Here is an 18626-nt window from a genome sequence, read left to right as displayed (position 1 = left end):
GCTCATTTGACTAAATGGACACAGATGTAAGGCACCTCAACATCCTCGCCTTGCTCGTCATCGCAACAAATCTCGAAAATCAACGTTTTTTCGTGTTCCGGAACAGGCTTCTTGGACACAGACTCAATGAGATCAGTCAACTTTAATGGCAATCTTGCTTTCACTTTGCTTGGAGGATGGAAAGATCCGTACAAAAGAGACACTCCGTGAGACAGCATTGTAATCTCCAGTCCTTCCTTCTCTTTGAAATGCTTGAGCAGCTCTTCCAAAGTGATATTTCCATAGACATCAAATCTATCCCAAATTCTATCAAACTTTTTGTTGTTGTACTGGTCCGTAGGAGACTGGATTGGCTCCGAGAATCCAAAGAACGGAAGAGCAAGGTTGATGAAACCATTCTTGTACTTTTCGATGTCGGTCTTGTGGTCAACCACTTTGTATAGTTCCAAGCAGACCAATCCAGTAACCGAAGCGGTGGTAGTCGCAATGGCTGGAATGATCTTTCCGGCAATGAACTTGGTCTTTGACCGGTCAGCAGTCTCGATGTGATAGTTCAAAGCACGGCAGTTGGAGGCAGCTGTGATAAACTCAATATGGTGGTTAGTGTCATCATCCTTTTCGAACTCAACAGCGTTCAGTCTGTATCCAGCCAGGGAAGAGGCAGTAGGCAAAGAAGCGGCAAGCTTTTCAATTGCTCCTTGGTCCAAAACAGCACCTGCGTTTGGATCAGGATCGCTGTCATTGGCTTGGATCTTCACATCTGACAGTGGCTTGAATGGTTCCAAGGAAATACTGGATAGCACAGCTTCGTAGTGAGACTTGTCAGGTTCCCCTTGGTCGCCCTTGAGTCCGTAAACATAGGCCAGCAGGTTGGCACCTGCAACAATGTAATGGAAATGATCTTCGTTATTGATATCAAAAACCAATGGATCTGGAGCCCTCTTTGGACCAGACCAAAATGGCGCACCTGAAGAAGTCTTAGCGTCTTTAGGGAAGTTGTAAAGCAACTGCTGAATATCGTGATTGAAGGTGTCTTCAAACTTTCTTCTGGACCATTTGATACAGTCGTCAAAGGTGTATGGTCTGTCTGTAGTCAAGTAAGCACTGATGGATTCCAAAATTCCCTTCACGTCACCGCTTTGCTTCAAGGTGCTCTCAACGAAATTTGGTTGCGAAAGATATAAGTTGACGTTTTCTGGAGCGTCTGAAAAGTATCCTTGGAACAAAGACTTGGCCCAAGCAATCGTGTGATCGATCTTGTTAGGGAACGATCTTAATGTACAAAGTGGGATGGATTTTTCTGGTGGATCTTGTGAAGAGGAGTAAGACTCGGTCAAGTTTGGAATCACAACCTGAGTGTTACCCTTGGTTCCCAAAGTACCCGATTCAAGCAAAGGCTTCTTGAAGAACACACATCTTCTGTCAACGTAGCTTCTGGCCTCGACATTATCCAAGGCGTTGGTAACAAAGTCGAGGTTTTCCCAGAATTTGTTGTCGAAGATGTCCTCCGTGTCAGGACCAACTTTGTCAACTTTAGGCTCGATTTTGCCCTTCAGGTCTGGGTTCATAACAGTGACAGCTTGAGAAGAGACCTCAGACTTGTTCTTTCCGACATCTTTTGGTCTGAACAAGAATTGTCTGTTTAAATTGGACTTTTCGATAGAGTCATTATCGGTCAAATAGATCTTTCCTTCTGGTCCACTACCGAGACCCATCATAGCCCAGTTCTTGAGCATTTCACAACCAATGGCACCGGAACCAACCAAGAAGACCTTCAGATTTGCGATCTTTCTCTGGAATTCCAATCCAAAAACAGCAATCTGGTTGTCGTATCTGGAGTTGATAGGCTTGCAGGACTCTTCAGTTCTGGCGTATTTCTCATCCTCAGGAAGCGATTCCAAAGAATCAAAGTAAAGCCATTGCTTAACAGGACCAAACTTACCCGAGCAAGCCTTCAAGACTTCTTGGGCAACCAGACCACCGTAAAAAGCAACCATTGCTGGCAACTCACCTCTCGAGCCATATGCAAGCTCCTTGATCAAAGCTTCATCCACATCTCCTTCTGAAAGGATTTCAGGGTACTTTGAGCTCAATTGTTTGACCAGACTGACAACTTCAGCAGCATCTGCTTCCGAATGAGGTTTAGGGAGTCCACCATGCAATTTCTCGAATTCATGTAAAGCCTGGAATCCAAGATGGAATTGAGGAGGTCTTTCCATCTTAGCGAAATCGGAGTAAACAAACTCAGGAGCCTTGAGTTGAGTCGCAAGGTCTTGGAAGGAAACTTGAGTTGGCATCTTGACCTGGGTGTAAATTCCTCCCTTGACGTAAGTTCCCCAGCTTGGGTCGAAGTCCAGCAATTGGTAGGCGTATGGACCCAGAACCTTGATCTTGTGAGGTGTTCCATCATTCAGCTTGCTGATACCTTGAATCTCAGAAAACTTGACGTAATCGCCATCTTCCAAACCGTGTCTAGTATCGTCCAACATTGTCACAGTACCATCTTTCTCGATGTCTGAGACGATACCGATGTGTGGTTCTTCTCCGTTGGGGTCGTAGACCGTGAATTGATCGCCAAAGTCAACGAACAGTTGGCCCACAAGTCCCTTGATGTCTGCGTTGATGTATCTGATGCCCTTTGAGTGGGTTAACTCATTGATTTCGAGCTGTTTCTCCAGCGGAGTCTCTGTGGTGACCACCACCTGGAAAGAGGAGACCGACTCGGGAGTCAATTCTGAGACAATAGAGATAGGAACGTACGAGTTGAGCTCGGAGAGCTTGGCCAACGAAGCCTCCGCTCTGGACTTTCCAATGTCCGACTCTGTGAGGAAGAACTGGGCAGACAAGTCAGTCAGCGAGACAGGAGTAGGGTCATAAATCGACAAAGACTTGACACCTGCCAAGGCGACGTTCTTTGCGATCTCAATTCCCAAACCTTTCAGTCCAATGATCAGCACATTGGAGGAGGCCATCTTCAACATGGCATCCTTTCCTAGCACGTACAATTGACGAGAGTAAAGGCCCTCATCGATTGTTTCTTCGACCGGAGAATCGACTTGCATTTTCTGGTCCTTGCTTGTTAGTAATTTGTCGCGCCCAGGTTCACAACTTACAGCCATTATGTAATTAGAGAGTGGCAAATGTTCTTTGATTTATTTGACTGATGTGCCAGAAAATTCGGGTCAATAAGGAAATCTAGAAGAAGTCTAAAAATTATCAAATATTAGTATAATCTCGTCTTGGACATGTTGAGATACGCTTCCAAGCTGATATTGCCCGCGGGTGCTCGTGGTCTTGCCACGGCCAGTACGTTGCCAACTACACAGACGACGGTCCTGAAGAACGGATTGACAGTGGCCACCGAACAGATCCCCAACTCCCTGACCGCCACTGTGGGAGTCTGGATCGATGCCGGTTCCAGGGCCGACGTGAGCGACTCGACGTCAGGCACTGCTCACTTTCTGGAGCATCTTGCGTTCAAGGGCACACAGAATAGAAACCAGCTGAGTCTTGAGTTAGAGGTCGAGAACTGCGGCTCTCACTTGAATGCTTACACATCTAGAGAAAACACAGTCTACTATGCAAAATCGCTGAAACAGGACATCCCTAGAGCCGTGGACATTTTGTCTGATATTCTCACGAGATCGAGGCTGGAAAAATTGGCTATCGAGAAGGAGAGACCGGTTATCATTAGAGAGAGTGAGGAGGTTGACAAGATGTACGACGAGGTGGTCTTTGACAGACTGCACGAAGTGGTGTTCAAGGGCCAGCCTTTAGGAAGAACCATTTTGGGCCCTATCGACAATATCAAGTCCATTACTCAGTACGACTTGAAGAACTACATCCAAACCAACTATAAGGGTGATCGTATGGTTTTGGTTGGAACAGGAGCCGTTGACCACCAGGAGTTGGTGGAGCTTGCCGAGAAGTCTTTCGGCCATGTTCCGATCTCAGAGACTCCCCTTCCTTTGGGAACTCCTCGTGGAGCCATTCCAAAGTTCTATGGTGACGAGATCAAGGTTCGTGACGAGTCTTTGCCAAACACATACTTTGCCATCTGCGTGGAAGGCTGCTCGTGGTCTTCGGACGACTATTTCAAAGCTTTGGTTGCACAGGCGATTGTTGGAAACTGGGATAGAGCCACCAACGTTACGCCTTCTCCATTGGCTAAAGCAGTTGCTGCTGGCGACAAGGAGCCTTTGTGCAACTCGTTCATGTCTTTCTCCACCTCCTACTCCGATACGGGTCTGTGGGGAACCTACGTTGTTGTGGACAAGGCCCAGACATGCTACCCAGTGATTGACTGTATTTTGAGAGAATGGAGCCGGTTGAGAAACGGCAACTTCTCTGAAAAAGAGGTCGAGGTTGCCAAGTCTCAGCTCAAGGGTTCGCTTTTGCTTTCGTTGGACGGCACTACCGCCACGGCAGAAGATATTGGAAGACAGCTGGTCACCACTGGTCGCAGACTCGCTCCTGAGGAAATTTTCCAGATAGTCAACGATATCACCAAAGAGGACATTGTCGACTGGTGCCATCGGTACCTGCACAACAAGCCGGTTGGTCTTGCTGCTTTAGGATCCACAGACTCTATTCCAGCACACAAGCTGATCAGCCAGAGCATGTCATTCTAAATGTTTAAACTATTTGTAAATATGCATTACCTAATATCCCTAGCCGATTCTATAAACAAAAAGCAAGTAAAACCCCTTCCATCCTTCTTCAGTTGTAGACGTCTCCAAAAACGCTGTAATGGAACTCCACAAGACGCTTCATTCTCTCGGAAACGCCCTTCAATTCTTCTTTGATGTATGGGTCCTGCTCGATGCCCGACATGTCGCCGGAATTAAGAGCAGCCCAAAATGAGTTAAGCAGCTTCTGTTCTAGCATAGAATAAATTTGCGAGTTTGGTTGCGTTTGATTAAGCAGCCAGTTGAAACAGAACTTAACCTTGGCTGGGTTCACGTTCTTGGTCAACTTACTGACAAAGTGAACAGCAAGGTTGTTTAAGTTTCTTGTCCATTTCGAGTTGCCGTTCTCGTCAACAATTATACCGAGGATTTCTTTTTTCAGCTGCTGCAACTGGAGAGCAGAGCAGTACTCGGAAGGAGATAAGCCAAAAGAGCTAACCAGGTTCTGGTATAGAATAAAGCAAATCTTGATGCAGATGAGTTGACGGATGTCAGCACGAAGAATGATCAATCTGGAATGATCAAAAGTCAACGTGTCTGGGAACTCAGAACACATGTGAGAACACGAAAGCAAATTCAGAATACCGTAATTCAGAACCTGCTGCATGTTTTCCGCTGAAGGACACTCGTCCTTCGACTTTCTGTACCATTCCAAGCTGGCGCGAAGATTAATTTTGTTCTTTCTAATGATTGTTTGGAAATATTCCTTTTCAAAAGCGACGGCCGTTGAACAAAGGAGAGGTCTGAGAATGCGAATTTGGTGGTTGGCAACATCCAATTTCATAGCCTCCAGAATTGAAAAGAGAACGTGCAATCCTTCAACAACCTTGTCCACATCCATCGGAGTTTGGGAACAAGCTTGTTCAAAAATCGTGTTCATTTCATCCACCCAAGAATCTCTCATTGGAGCACAGTGCATCTTAAAGATGGTCGAGATCCAGTTAGAGAACTTGATAAAGTTGAAGCATCTGCAGTTCAATTGCTGAACCAGCAGAGAGATGTCAATAATCTCCTCGATGGCTGCTTTATCTTTCGATGGAAGCAAACTGAGAAGGATGTCCTTCAAAGTTTGGAACATGACAACGATAGAGGAGTTGCCGGAAATGGATCTCTTCGAATCCATGATGGAGTTGATCTCGGATTTGATCGAAGACCAGTATTTATCTCCTTGAAGCTTCTTCCGCTTTCCACGCTCTCCGTCAAGGTTTGGTCTAAATTGCAACTGAGGCTCGAACAGGATGTCGTGTCTCAGCTGCGGGTTCTTCAGAATCTCGTGAAGATCGATCTCGTGCATCGATTGGAGGTTCACGGGAGGCAGAAGAACCTTTTCAGAAGGTTGTTGGTGCTGCAGGTCATCAATGAGCAACTTGCTTTGCTTACAGGATGGAATCCAAATATTTGGCAAAGAGCGCGATCTAAACCGCTTGGAGATTGGCAAATTGTTAGCAAGCAAAGATGGAGAAGTCGAAAGTTGACCCGTGGCACCTTTGTAAAACTTTGATCTTTTTCTTCTGAGGCGTCTTGAACTTTTAGGAGACGACCGTGTCCGGTGGGGTATTTCTGCGGACGTGGAAGGCGAAAGAAGGTTCTCGGTTGATGCGGAGCCCACTTCGGTAGACGATGGGACTTGTGATGAAAAAGTGACGTTTGAGTCATTGTGTGGGTTGGTGGGTGTGGAGGGCGTCTTCAACATGGAGGCATCAAGGTTGGTGGGCACCACCACTGATGGCCTTCTGTTTTCCACCACTTCCATGGCATCCGGCACTTGTTCGGACGGCACGACGGAGGAAGACTCCTTTGCAAACACGTCTTTGAAGTGGGGCGGATGCTCTAATTCTTGATTGTCATTAGGATTATTGATATGAGAGTTCATTATTAAAAATAAGTTCTTGCTGAATTCCGTCAAGCCTGTTAAGACCAAAGATGTTCAAGTTGATTAACAGACAGTCTTAAATGATGAGGAAGATTGAATGGTATAATGTTCTAGTCACAGTGATGTGTAGGTATCCAGAAAAAATTTCAATGGTGGGAAAAGACAACCATTCAGAATAGAAAAAAAAGCATATATATCAGCAAAAATTTCCATCATGTACAAATTATTAAATTACCTGTAGGGGAAGGAGAGGCGGCCGGGCAAAAGTCGTCGCGGAGGCTTTACCGACGGCCCCGTTTCTTTTCCTGGAAAAAAAAAAGTTTTCAAAGTGTCACGCTTAGCTAAGAGGCTGCTAGTAAGAAAACAAGAAAAGAGCCAGTTGTTAATTGCGCAGCCCCGTGCTGTACCGGCTTGCCTTTTCTTTTCTCGGCCGAGGCAGCAACAGGCAAGGTTACCATACAAATTCTGGGAATTCCGTGAAAGAGTCACTGCCGTTTCATTTGCCACCCTACGCAACTACTCGTCTCAAGTTGGTTGCTACATGAAATTCGTCTAGTTTCAGCGTGGTGGGGCGTGGAAATCATGAGAAGCGTTGATAAACATATTTCCAGATACTTTTGCATTCGATTACATCGCCTGACATTTGTTTCTTATTGTTGGAAAAAAAGAAAACAATTTTGAGGAATAATTTCCGATTGTTACTGCCAGCATTCTGGCTTTGTAGCCGGCATTTTCACACAAAAGACAATCCCAGTTTTACACACTGGACGCGGATGAACTTACGATACAATAGATGTATTATTCCAGGGTGGCCCCTCTAGGTTAATCGGTAGTACCACCACCTAAGTAGATGCATGTTTCATATGATAAAAAGACCGTTCCAGGTGATCTCCCTTCTCACAGCGTTCGAGAATCCCTCATGATACTTGACCCATATGCGGTAGTCTGCCTGAGCCTCGTTCTGGTCATCGGATAGGCCTGCATCCTGGTGCTTACTATTATTATTGTCCGATTGGCCCGATGACTCTTTACACTTGTTCTTAAAATACTCCACACTCGAACCAAATGTAGCTTTTTTCGCGGGTTTTTTATCCAGTGGATCCGGGCCTTTTCGTTTCCGCTCTATCTGCTTAGTTTCCTGTTCACGAATATAATCCGCCAGCAGCTCCTTGTGAAGGCGGCCCATTATCTGCTGCTGCTTTATGGATAGCCGCGTAAACAAATTCAAGGCAGGGCGGAAGTGCGCGTCAATACTGCCATACTCATTCTTAGTCACATCGATGCGTAGCGAATAAGCTCTAATAAGCTCTGTAATTCTTTTCAGCTTGGTGCCCGCCCCAACCATCTCGATTTGGCGAAAACTCACGTCCGGCACCAGAATGGTATTCAACAGAGGCAGCTCGTACCCAACAAGCTGTTCCCGGTTTGCAAACCGCCACCGATTTGATAGCGAATTGTTGTGCTTCAGCCGTTGCAACACCTCCGTAGTTTGTTTTTTCACCTCGAAAAACGTATCGCGGCTCCTGTAATTGTATTTCTTTTCCGAAGCATGGCGTATCTCGTTGAGCCGCTGGAACACGGCCATCGGTGCTACCGACTGGTAGAACGACAAGTCCTGGGCCTCAAAAAAATTGAATCTAGAACTCATTGCGTCTTGGAAATAGAGCCAATCGGAAATCTCGCTCAATTTCTCCACGTCCGCGTCTGTATCTAGTAATACATTAAAACATCCGCTCGCCACACGATCAACTTGTGCAGATGCTGACAAACTTTGGAACACTTTTCGGAACTGTTCCTGCTTGCTCACCTTGGCGCTCCTCATGAGGATATTATCCAGCTGCACAAACCACCCGATTTGTGTATCTTTTGAGCTCGAATCCAAATCCAGGGTCGTGGCAGCAGAATTGAATTGCAAAAAGTTGATGCAGTTCCGCAAATCTCCTTCGGTTGACTCGATGATCGCGTCCAGTACACGGTCTTCCGTGACGATATTCTCTCGCTCGCAGATCTTTTTCAGCTTGGACTTGATCAGACGCGAGTGCGACTTCCGGAACGCAATTGTATCACAGAGCGGCCGTAGCTTCTCCAGAACAGGCGAATACACGTCGTTACAAAGTGCAATGATCGGTCTTCTTAAAATGGACTTCTCCTGCTTCTTTCTCCCGTCCAGGCCAATCGACGCGGTGTCTCGCCGATCTTTGTTCACAAGATCAACCAGCACATTTATGAATCCGTTCTCTGTAGCTCCGTCCACCTCGTCCAAGATCAAACACACGGGTTTTCCAGTCAACGAGTTGTTCTTCATGGCGTTTTTGATCTTGTCCTGGACAACCACGCCGGCTCTCTCGTCACTGGCGTTGATCTCACGAACCTCATAGTCGAGCTGTTTTGCAATCACGTGAGCGATCGAGGTCTTTCCGATACCAGGAGGACCATGGATCAAAAGTATACGTTTGTCTGGTCTGTTGTAAATATCGTCTGTTTCTGTGCATGATTTATTGAACACCACTTGGTTCCACTGATTGATCCACTGCAGAATGATTCTGTTGGTTCGCTCGTTTCCGATCAGGTCCAGAAAACTTGAAGGACGGTATTTTTCAGTCCACAGCTTAAAGCTGGTCTTCTTAAACTTATTCTCCAGTTTCTTTGGAACAAGCTCGGACGACTTCTCGGCGACTTTCTCTTCAATCTCGATCTTCGAGAGAAGCCGGTGGATATTAATCAGCTCGGTGTTGTCGCGTTCTGGCTCGTAAGTATCTGTCTTGCGTATCCGAGGTTTGAGCGTGGTCGTCTTGCCAGACGACAGAACGGCAACCTTGTGGCCATCACCAGCTAATCCGTTATCAAAAGGGATTGCCGGATTGGCGTTCCCGGCAAGAAGAGAGGACGAGAAGTTGAACTGAAGAAGAGATCCCATTCCTCACACCTTTATTTTCTAAATCTTGGTTTGACTTTATTTACGCGTTATTTACACCTCGCACCCACCATAACACCGACCTCAGGCTCGACGGTCTGTTTTCACCTTCTCCTTGACGGTGATGAGGAACTCGTTCAGGTACCCTTCGTCGACGGCATGTTTGATTTTGGCAAGCAAGGAGTTGTTCACCTTGATACCGGCTTTCATCAATTCTTTGACTGCTCTGTTGACCTGCGTCTGTCTAAAATCTACGACACTATCTGTAGCCTGGCTGATTGTTCCGTCCGCGGAAGATAGAATACTCAGTCCCATGGTGGAGTTTTTGGTTTGTATGCGAATATGAAATGCGTTTAGATCGTCCAGTAAATCATCGGAGTCCTGGATGATGCGGAATTTAAGCTCATCAGTAATAATCAGCTTGTTTTTGGCTTCCAAAGGTCCTACCGATATCAAAAATTGCGTTCCTTTCTCTGAACCGTGCGCATTAAAGTTAAAGATTGCGTTTTCGGTGAGCACATCTGTCTGGACCAGCGAGTTTGTCTCGGCATCCAGCGACAAGTACTTCCCCTCATTATTTTTCAGAGCCAGCCGAGTTATCGTCTCCGGTTGTTCCTGTTCTTTCTGTGTAAGCTTGATGAAGTTCCGAATGTCCACAGCAACAAACACTTGCGTCACTTGTGTTGGTTCGAACTTGAAAAGCGGAGTTTGGGGAACAAAATCAACAAAGTTGATAGCCTCTTCCGCAACGTCTATCTCGTCGTCGGCGCTAACGATCATGCCACTTTCCTGGTTGAATGAAAACATCCCGTACTGACCCTTTCTATCAAAACATAAGATCATTGGGCCGTTCAAATCTTTACCCGTACTGGCAACCGTCCACCCGTACTCCAAAAAATCTTTTGGGATGTCTGATATCTCAGTTAGAACTCCGTTGGCGTGCACCATTTTGACGCTATCGGCCTCCACAGGAGTAGATTCTCGCTTCTTGTGGCGTTTTTTGTCGCCATCAGGTCGACTTTTTGCTCTTTTCTCGCCTTTAAATGTAAGCTTTGTGACCATTAAAGTGAGAAATATTTCAGAATATTATTTCTATATAGAATCTATTAACCATCAGCAATATCGTAAAGTTTTTCCAACTCAAACGTTTCTCGCCAATGGTCTCCGCGAAGTTTGATGATCACGATGACTAAAGATAAAGGAATTGTAACACCGGCAAGGATGGAAAAAAGAACACCAACTCCAAGGGCCCTTATTAAAGGCTCGGTTGCAAACGAAATGCCTGCTGCCATGATCATTCTGATGAAATTCGACAAGGCTATTCCCGTAGCTCCTTTTCCAGGTAGCGAGTCAGCAATATAGGTCACAACGGTACCAATGACGATCATCTGGGCAAACCCAAATAGCGCAGTACCAACCAATGGAGTGACCCAATGCTCTTTCTTATCTAAGCACCATCCGATAATTAATAAAGCACACGGGAAAATTGCTGCGGCAACATACATGTTGATACCGAATCTGGCCTCGGGAGCCAGGACGCCGTACTTCTGGCGCTTTTTCTCCAACAAATAATCTGTGAACCGGCCTCCCCAAATGGAAGCAATGATGTATGTGACGGAATTAGGAATGTAAACGAGACCCACCAACAGCGAGTCGAAGTTGTAAGGCGGACGCGAGTAGCAATACGTCAGAGTCATGTTGAGACAGTAAAGAATGGCAAAACATGGCGCAGAGTATGCAATTGCTAAGAAAACGGGCGGATATCTGAGAAATGCAAACGATCTCAACGGAGAGTAGCCATAGATGTAAAGAATGGTCTTGAACTTCTGCCACCTGGTCGGGGCAGGCTCGTCTTTCATGCTTTCTGCTTCTGTGATGATTTTTTCTAAACGGGCAGTGTTGAAGTTTTGAGAATGCGAGGTCTGAACTCTGCCGATCGGGGTGTTCATATCGACTGGGTCTGGGTCCTCGTTTATTTGGGTGTTTTGGCGAGAAAGTCTTGTCATGACCTTCTCGACCTCCTGTTCCAGCTGTTCTTCGTCGTGAGACTGGCTTTCCTCATCGGTGGACTTCTTCAGCCGTTCCCTTAGAAGCTTTCTGACGGCATCTTTGTTATCTTGCAGTCTCAAAGTTTCTGGCTGACAGAATAGCAGCAGAATCACACACACTCCGGCCAGGATGACCAAAAACCACTGAGTAGCACGCCATCCCCAACTTTTCCTTTCGCTGATAGCACCACCAACAATCGGAGAAATCAATGGAGCAGCCAAACTTCCTAGATAAAAAATGCCCATAGCTGCACCTCTTTTCTCAATTGGATACAGATCAGAAATACTCCCGGCACCAACTGCTTGCACACTGGCCGTACACGCACCGGAAAGGACTCTGAAGCCGATAAGCATGCCAATAGACTTGGACATGGCACATCCAATGCTGAATCCAAGATAGAAAATGAAACTGATCAGATAAATGTTGCGTCTGCCGTGGCGTTCGCTGAAACTGGACCACCACAACGGGAAAACTCCCAAACTGATTAAATAAATACCAATACTAATGTTCACTATAGTAACAGAAGTATGGAGGTCTTCAATAAGAGAGTCGGATGCAGGAAGCAGAATCGAAGTACCCATGGGCCCCATCATTGCGCAAAATGCAACGTTGAAGACAATTATGTATTTGATCATTGGTGGCAGATCTCTAGGGTTATCGTACTCTGGGATGATCAGCAGGTACGCAAACATGCCTCTTCGTTGACTTTTCGGAACGATCTTGGACTTGTCAAATTTGACTGATGACGTCTTTGAAAGTGAAGCGATTCTTGACGTTGGCTTCTCTTCCTGATCGGCAGCGAGCTCCACTGGGTGCTCGTGCGCCGCCTGTGCCTCTGAGTCTATTGACTGTAAGTCTGAGTGAGTATCGCTCATAATGTCATTACTCCTGTCATAAACCGTGCTTTTTGAGCTTTATTATATATGAGTTAAATTTCCAAAGCATTTTTTTTATAGTTCATCAAAAATTTCCTTTTTCGGACTCGCGTCGTCGGAATAAACGATGCTACTATCCGGCAAGATCTTGATCTGATAACCAGTTCTTCACCGCAGACACGAACCCAGCCTCGTCGTCCGAAATCACCCAGTGGGTGGTGTTGAAGTCCACCACGTCGAAGTTCGGGAAGTGTTTCTCAACGGCTGGACGGTCCACGGTGCCCACAAACGGACTGTTGAGCGCTCTGATGATCAAAAGAGGCCCCGAATATATTTTCCCGGGATCCACGTCAAACTCAATGAGGCTTTTTAGCGAATCTTCAAGCACCTTGCCCGGGATTTTGGGATGGTAGAATGAGTCAGACTTGTGTTTTCCAAAGTTCGACACTAGAAACTTTCGAAAAGTTGCATCAGATTCTAGCTCCTTTAATTTTCTATCAACGTCTTCCAGTCTCGAAAGACCATTTTCGGAAGGAAGGCTCTCCACGAATCTAAAGAACTTGGAGAACCGGCCAAACTCTGGACTTGTCTCCTCGGGGTTTTTGTACGGGATATTGTCCACCGTAATCACAGCTTTCACCAGGTCCGGATAATCTAGAGCGTGGTACATTGCCGTTTTTCCGCCCATCGAGTGGCCGATCATTATGTACCCGTTGGCAAACGTTTCTTTGAGTGCCGGTTCCCGAAACAGGTGTGCCAAATCCTCTGACATTCCCTTGTAGCTGTGGACCGGTGTGTTCAACGAGTCGCCGTGGTTGGTCAGGTCTGGAAGCAAAACACTTGTTTTGAGATTCTCGGCAAGTGTCTTGCCGGCATGCCGATTATGCTTGCGATTTCCCAGAATTCCATGGAGAAACACCAACGGCGGAGTCTGACTAACAGTTGAGGGGCGGAACAAGTCGTATGCGAGCGACGGATGCCCGCGTTTAGGGATTCTCGTGATTTTTTTCAAAACCCCATCAAATCTTGACATATTTTTTGAGACTAAAAGTTGTTTTAGAACTGTATCAGTAATGAGTCTGTGTGAAATTCTGGACTCTCGCCAACAAGCAAATTGACCTGTACGCCATGTTTGACACACCAAAGCTTCTAAGCGTGCAATGAACCAGCATATATAAATCACACGAGTGGCCCTGTAGTTGGTAGCAATGGCATTTGTGTTTCTGCTACGTAAGGGTCCCAAGATCGGGATGATTCTTATTTTATTTGTCAACGTCTTTCTGCTGGCGTTTCTGCTTGTCGGATGTACCACCAGCGAATCCAGGTACTCTGACGTTTACCTGCTCCAGTACGAGTTCAACCAATCGTCTTCAATGTTCCCGTTGATTGAGTCTGCATACGAGAAAACCAATAGCAAGAGTATGAGCAAGATGAAAGTGCGGGTCGGGTACAAAGGAATCTGCGTGGAGGCCAACGGAACGAATTCGTGCTCAACCTCTTTGGGAAGTACCGACTACAAATCAACCTATCCCGGGGTGTCACTCTACAATACGGGCTCCAACTCTACAACCACCTCTATGAACCTGGTGGACATAGCTGTACAATATAACGCAAAGGTGAGCGAACCGTTTGTTCTCATGGCTAGCTTGGTGTTGACACTGTTGTTGCTGGTGAGTTTGGTTTACGGAAGTATTCCATTCCTACCGTGGAAGCATGTATGCTCGTATACGAGCTTTAGCCTTAGTGCTATTCTATGCATATTGTGGGGAATCGGAGCTATGTGGGCACACGTTGCTGCAAACGCGGGCGCAAAGCTGTCGGCAACAAGCTCCATGACCATAGTTGCAGCCACGATAGGCAGTCGAGCGGCTGCGATGATATGGTGCAGCTTCAGTTTTTATATTGTTGCTCTGTTTGGTACTATTTTTGGATTGGTCGCGGAAATCAGACGGAGACGGGATTTGTTCGAAAAGGATTCCAAAAGTTTAGCAAGCAGCATGTCTGGAAGCCATGCTGCGAAGAATCCGTTTGAAAACAGCAGATTCAGGCAGTTCGTATAATGGCCGGGGGCAGGAATATGTACGTAGGCATACTCGCGTTTTTTTTATAGTTGACACACGTACACGAGACGGAAAATCTAGAAACGTGAGTAAATACGGGGAAATTTTAGCAATTTGGCCGTTGCATCCGTTAACGAGCAGACATTGTTCGATGTATGATTTGTGGGAGTAGACTTTCCATGCCGTTACGGTGCTGTTTTCGTACGTAATGTTCATCTAATATGGCCTTTCTGGGCCTGCCCCGTTGAATGGGGGTCGTATAGCATGTGAGCAATGAAAAAAATTTTGTTCGGCTTTGGGTAAAATTAAAATTTGACGGCATTCTTCACTTTCCGAAGCTTGATTTGAAAAACAATTTCCTAAATTAAGCTTTCTTCCTTGTTATGACCAATTCCTATTTGACAAAGCTAACTGTTTGAATAATATACCGTTGAAAACAAAATATATATATGTCGCCGGAAACAAACAACCATCAGGAAGACTCCATCGACGATAACTCAAAATCGTCTGGTGTGCGCCTCCGCCGTGGCCCATGGTCCCCTGAAGAAGACAGCAAGCTACTCGAACTCGTGCGATTGTACGGAGGAGAAAAGAACCTCAACTGGGTCAAGATATCCCAAGTGTTACAGACCAGGACAGCAAAGCAGGCCAGAGAACGATTTCACCAGAACCTCAACCCGTCGTTGAACCGTACCCCCATCACTGCCGAAGAAGGACGCTACATTGAGGAGCTGGTCCAGAAATATGGTAAAAGATGGGCCGAAATCGCTAGGCACCTTAATGGTAGAAGTGATAACGCTGTTAAAAATTGGTGGAACGGAGGAGCCAATCGCAGGAAGAGAGCGTCTATTCAAGGTTTGGATATGACCTCGTACGAAAAACAGGACGTGAAACAACCCGCAGAGAGACAAATCGAGCCAGCGCACTCCGGAGACCCTATCTTGCCGTTGCCCAAGCCAAGCGTCAACTTCAATGTTGGCATTTTCGGATCTTCATCCGATGAAACGGCACCTACTTCGTCACCCGAATTTCAGGCCATTAGGACAGGTAGAAGTGCGTCGATGGACATGCGGGCATACAACTACGACCATCTACCGCCAATGAGAAAACGGAAGCTGCTGGATGACTACTCGACCGAACCATTTCGAAGACACTCCGCCGCAGGAATCGCATTGTCTGGCACCCCTGGGGGAGTTGCTTTACACCACTATAATCACACCGGACATCTCTCGGGCAACTCATCTCCATACCCGGCATCGCCCATGTCTAAATTCTCGTCCAGAAACTCGTCCATTGTGTCTGCAGATTGCACCCCGTTAACTCATCTGAGCGACGGAACCTCGATCAACTCGCGCCGCTCCTCAATGTTCGCCAATATGGAGGTTGCTGGTAACGGTGGCCCACAGTTCAAAAGTCCCTCGCTGGCACCTCGTATGTCAAGCTCGGGAATGTCGTCTCCCCAGCTCTTCACTAATGCAAACAACAGTGGACACCATTTGCCAAGCCTGCCCCCACTTGCCTCGCTTCCAGTTCCGCCTCCAAAGAAAGATCTCTTCAAGAAAGAGTTCGGTTTTGAAAAGCCCGCCTCCAACAGCTCAGCAGCTACTCCTGTCACTTCGCAGTCGTCGTCCTCTAGCGACGTGAAGAAAGACAAACAAAAAATGAGCATCTCGTTTTTAGTTTGATGTATAACTTATCAAGACAATTCACCCTGGAAAGGGTAGAACCAGTTTTCTGTGCACCTCTGTTTCTTTACCAACTTCTTCCTCTCCTTCAAACTTCAGTCTGCATGTTCCGTCCTTCTTGAACCCAATTACCTCGGCTGGATAAAACGTCGTAGTTTCGGGATATCGTGCGAGTACCCTAAACCCAACAGGGTAGTTCTTCAGCGTGGCGAGCGATTCATTCGTAGGCATAAGTATGATTTCTTTCCAGGTGCACTTAAACACCTGACCGTTAGGGTTGGCTTCGTCTGGCTCCGGATCTTTAACCTCGAACTTTGTATCGGTAAGAACCTTTGTAACCTCGCACTGGAACCATTCGGCGCCTTTTTGTTTGGGACGGAACGCTACTTCCGACCCAACGACCACTGGCTCCGATGGATTGAACGTAGATTGATAATAAGATTTCCCGTATTTCTGGCTCTTTAGTTTAGTGCGTGCTCCTGATCCGTCGTCAGCGTATCCACCAGACGCACGTGACTGAGATAAGAGGCCGTTGACATTGATCAATGCGGTATCCATTATACGTTTGGTTTTTTCGAGATTGTCCTTATGTTTGAGAACCAGGTCCTTGTTGGCCTGTCTTGCCTCAGGAGTGTCTGCCGACGCCAGCGTCAACGGGTCCAGAGACGTGATCTCGTTCGAGTTACAGGTGTCCTGGATCGAGGACACAACAACGTCCCAATACCCCTCCATCACTGTTTATACAAAGATTTTTTAATTAGGCCGGGGAATAATATTTCTGGTCGCGACCATCGTCTTTTCCATCGACCTGAAAAATTTTAGTCAACATTATTTGCATCTCAGAACTGAACACACCATGTTCACCTCCAAGTTGGTTTCGCTGGTGTGCGACAAAGTCAAGACGTCGCTTTCTGTTGGACACCAGAGTATTTTCCAGGTGAGAACCGCCACCAAAAGAGCTGGTGGTTCCAGAACCCATATGAAGGATTCTGCAGGAAAACGTCTTGGTCCAAAGAAAGGTGACGGAGAGGTTGTTGAAGTTGGCCAGATCATCATGAGACAGAGAGGAACCAAGTGGTATCCTGGAGAAAACACCGGTATTGGAAAAGACCACACCATATTCGCTCTGGAGCCCGGTTTCGTGCGGTACTATCTCGATCCGTTCCATCCAAGACGTAAATTCATTGGTGTTGTACTAAACCAGAAAGATCGTTTGCCATACCCGCATTTTGAACCTACGAAGAGAAGATTTGGCCGTTCGCTCATCAAGAAGCCTGAGGCTGCTCAAGAAGAGGTTGACTTCAAGAAACGGAAAGAAGAAGCTCTGTTACCTCAGATTCTGCAAGCAGCATCTGAGCGTGAAGAGAAACGGAGCCAAAGACTCGCACAGCTGCGAGAGGAAATGACTCAGTTCATCCAGCTCGAATCATCAGAGGCCAAGGACCTTGCTGCTGAGAGACTCGTCAGCATTGATAGATTCCTCAAAGGAGGTAAGTCTTTGGAAGACGCCCAATTTTACACCACCTACAACTATCTCTACGATCTCAAGTTGGAGCTGCGTAAAAACGCAATCACCCAGGAACAGCACGATGCCCAATCACAAGAGTACACAGCAGTGGCCAAGTCTGTTGACGAGAATATCATGTTTGACCACTCCTTCAACATCTGCGCATACAAGACTCCAGAGACCATCAAGCAGAACCAGGCTGCTGCTCTCGAGGAGCTGAAGACCATTGTTGTTCCTAACCAGCCGCGTACTAAGGAGCTGAAGGAGAAGGTGTTGTCTATTCTCAAGAGCACAGACAACTGTTTTTCGCTCTCTCAACAACTCGACTTGAAGCGTCGGTTCCTCAAGCCTGTTCTTTCTGAGGTTGAAGGTCTGGTTGCCGACAAGCCAGGTAAGAATACCGTTACCATTTTGCGGATGAATCACGAAACCCGCAAGGTCGATACCGTCTACCGTCCAAAAGAAGCGTTCTTGCCTTAATCTGTATATAAATGAACATGGTCATGTATGTTTGAGTACGTTCGACGTCTCGTTCTCCTTGTAGGTATTTGAGCCGTCCGAGTATTCTTCGATCTTCCAGATCTCTGCGTTTTCCTTGACTCTTTCCAAGATCCATTCTCCAGCAAGCCATCCTTCCTTTCTATGGGTAGAGCTCACGGCGATCATCACAGACTCGGTTGCGACAGGGACCGGCCCTGTTTTGTGCACAATTGCTGCCTTGTGTATTCCAGGGAACTTTGTGAGCGACTCGTCGGCAATGGACCGAAGCGTCTTGATTGCAAGCTTCGGGTGCGCCTCATAGGCTAACGAAACGACTTCCTTGCCCTGGAAAGAGTCCCGCGTAATCCCTCCAAAATAGACAATTGCACCGGCCTGCGGCGATCGCACAAAGTTCAGTACCTTCTCGGGTACAAGAACTTCGTCTGTTATATCAACATAAACAGACATAACAGTTATTTTAAAAATCAAAATTAA

At 46.6% G+C, this 18626-nt stretch overlaps 17 protein-coding genes across 17 annotated transcripts; 7 read left to right on the top strand and 10 right to left on the bottom strand.

The window, feature by feature from the left end:
- Positions 1–2: 2 nt before the first annotated feature.
- OGAPHI_004496 (uncharacterized protein) lies at positions 3–3062 on the bottom strand (the record flags this gene model as incomplete). The annotated part of the gene is made up of 1 exon (XM_046205580.1): positions 3–3062. The coding sequence occupies one exon, from the start codon at positions 3060–3062 to the stop codon at positions 3–5; it is 3060 nt and encodes a 1019-aa protein (XP_046061511.1).
- Positions 177–1646, top strand: OGAPHI_004498 (uncharacterized protein; the record flags this gene model as incomplete). The annotated part of the gene is made up of 3 exons (XM_046205584.1): positions 177–336; positions 668–809; positions 1328–1646. The coding sequence occupies 3 exons, from the start codon at positions 177–179 to the stop codon at positions 1644–1646; spliced, it is 621 nt and encodes a 206-aa protein (XP_046061513.1).
- On the top strand, positions 1747–2877 carry OGAPHI_004497 (uncharacterized protein; the record flags this gene model as incomplete). Its single annotated transcript, XM_046205581.1, has 2 exons — positions 1747–1910; positions 2592–2877. 2 exons carry the CDS (start codon positions 1747–1749, stop codon positions 2875–2877), a joined length of 450 nt encoding a protein of 149 aa, XP_046061512.1.
- A 183-nt stretch (positions 3063–3245) lies between the features above and the next one.
- Positions 3246–4631, top strand: OGAPHI_004494 (uncharacterized protein; the record flags this gene model as incomplete). Its single annotated transcript, XM_046205578.1, has 1 exon — positions 3246–4631. The coding sequence occupies one exon, from the start codon at positions 3246–3248 to the stop codon at positions 4629–4631; it is 1386 nt and encodes a 461-aa protein (XP_046061509.1).
- Positions 3951–4535, bottom strand: OGAPHI_004495 (uncharacterized protein; the record flags this gene model as incomplete). The annotated part of the gene is made up of 1 exon (XM_046205579.1): positions 3951–4535. The coding sequence occupies one exon, from the start codon at positions 4533–4535 to the stop codon at positions 3951–3953; it is 585 nt and encodes a 194-aa protein (XP_046061510.1).
- An 88-nt stretch (positions 4632–4719) lies between the features above and the next one.
- OGAPHI_004492 (uncharacterized protein) lies at positions 4720–6561 on the bottom strand (the record flags this gene model as incomplete). Its single annotated transcript, XM_046205576.1, has 1 exon — positions 4720–6561. The coding sequence occupies one exon, from the start codon at positions 6559–6561 to the stop codon at positions 4720–4722; it is 1842 nt and encodes a 613-aa protein (XP_046061507.1).
- Positions 5294–6529, top strand: OGAPHI_004493 (uncharacterized protein; the record flags this gene model as incomplete). Its single annotated transcript, XM_046205577.1, has 3 exons — positions 5294–5331; positions 5535–6151; positions 6222–6529. 3 exons carry the CDS (start codon positions 5294–5296, stop codon positions 6527–6529), a joined length of 963 nt encoding a protein of 320 aa, XP_046061508.1.
- An 859-nt stretch (positions 6562–7420) lies between the features above and the next one.
- OGAPHI_004491 (uncharacterized protein) lies at positions 7421–9478 on the bottom strand (the record flags this gene model as incomplete). Its single annotated transcript, XM_046205575.1, has 1 exon — positions 7421–9478. The coding sequence occupies one exon, from the start codon at positions 9476–9478 to the stop codon at positions 7421–7423; it is 2058 nt and encodes a 685-aa protein (XP_046061506.1).
- Positions 9479–9559: 81 nt separating this feature from the next.
- Positions 9560–10537, bottom strand: OGAPHI_004490 (uncharacterized protein; the record flags this gene model as incomplete). Its single annotated transcript, XM_046205574.1, has 1 exon — positions 9560–10537. One exon carries the CDS (start codon positions 10535–10537, stop codon positions 9560–9562), a length of 978 nt encoding a protein of 325 aa, XP_046061505.1.
- Positions 10538–10581: 44 nt separating this feature from the next.
- Positions 10582–12399, bottom strand: OGAPHI_004489 (uncharacterized protein; the record flags this gene model as incomplete). Its single annotated transcript, XM_046205573.1, has 1 exon — positions 10582–12399. One exon carries the CDS (start codon positions 12397–12399, stop codon positions 10582–10584), a length of 1818 nt encoding a protein of 605 aa, XP_046061504.1.
- Positions 12400–12532: 133 nt separating this feature from the next.
- On the bottom strand, positions 12533–14038 carry OGAPHI_004488 (uncharacterized protein; the record flags this gene model as incomplete). The annotated part of the gene is made up of 2 exons (XM_046205572.1): positions 12533–13726; positions 13952–14038. 2 exons carry the CDS (start codon positions 14036–14038, stop codon positions 12533–12535), a joined length of 1281 nt encoding a protein of 426 aa, XP_046061503.1.
- On the top strand, positions 13608–14459 carry OGAPHI_004487 (uncharacterized protein; the record flags this gene model as incomplete). The annotated part of the gene is made up of 1 exon (XM_046205570.1): positions 13608–14459. The coding sequence occupies one exon, from the start codon at positions 13608–13610 to the stop codon at positions 14457–14459; it is 852 nt and encodes a 283-aa protein (XP_046061502.1).
- Positions 14460–14908: 449 nt separating this feature from the next.
- Positions 14909–16144, top strand: OGAPHI_004485 (uncharacterized protein; the record flags this gene model as incomplete). Its single annotated transcript, XM_046205568.1, has 1 exon — positions 14909–16144. The coding sequence occupies one exon, from the start codon at positions 14909–14911 to the stop codon at positions 16142–16144; it is 1236 nt and encodes a 411-aa protein (XP_046061500.1).
- On the bottom strand, positions 15781–16128 carry OGAPHI_004486 (uncharacterized protein; the record flags this gene model as incomplete). The annotated part of the gene is made up of 1 exon (XM_046205569.1): positions 15781–16128. The coding sequence occupies one exon, from the start codon at positions 16126–16128 to the stop codon at positions 15781–15783; it is 348 nt and encodes a 115-aa protein (XP_046061501.1).
- A 21-nt stretch (positions 16145–16165) lies between the features above and the next one.
- On the bottom strand, positions 16166–16876 carry OGAPHI_004484 (uncharacterized protein; the record flags this gene model as incomplete). The annotated part of the gene is made up of 1 exon (XM_046205567.1): positions 16166–16876. One exon carries the CDS (start codon positions 16874–16876, stop codon positions 16166–16168), a length of 711 nt encoding a protein of 236 aa, XP_046061499.1.
- A 25-nt stretch (positions 16877–16901) lies between these two features.
- On the bottom strand, positions 16902–18599 carry OGAPHI_004482 (uncharacterized protein; the record flags this gene model as incomplete). The annotated part of the gene is made up of 2 exons (XM_046205565.1): positions 16902–17339; positions 18171–18599. 2 exons carry the CDS (start codon positions 18597–18599, stop codon positions 16902–16904), a joined length of 867 nt encoding a protein of 288 aa, XP_046061497.1.
- On the top strand, positions 17001–18131 carry OGAPHI_004483 (uncharacterized protein; the record flags this gene model as incomplete). Its single annotated transcript, XM_046205566.1, has 1 exon — positions 17001–18131. The coding sequence occupies one exon, from the start codon at positions 17001–17003 to the stop codon at positions 18129–18131; it is 1131 nt and encodes a 376-aa protein (XP_046061498.1).
- Positions 18600–18626: the final 27 nt, after the last annotated feature.

The sequence above is a fragment of the Ogataea philodendri genome, assembly GCF_020536065.1.
Source record: "Ogataea philodendri strain CBS6075 chromosome Unknown scaffold2, whole genome shotgun sequence".
NCBI classification, from domain to species: domain Eukaryota; kingdom Fungi; phylum Ascomycota; class Pichiomycetes; order Pichiales; family Pichiaceae; genus Ogataea; species Ogataea philodendri.
This window is presented reverse-complemented; position numbering and strand designations above follow the sequence as displayed.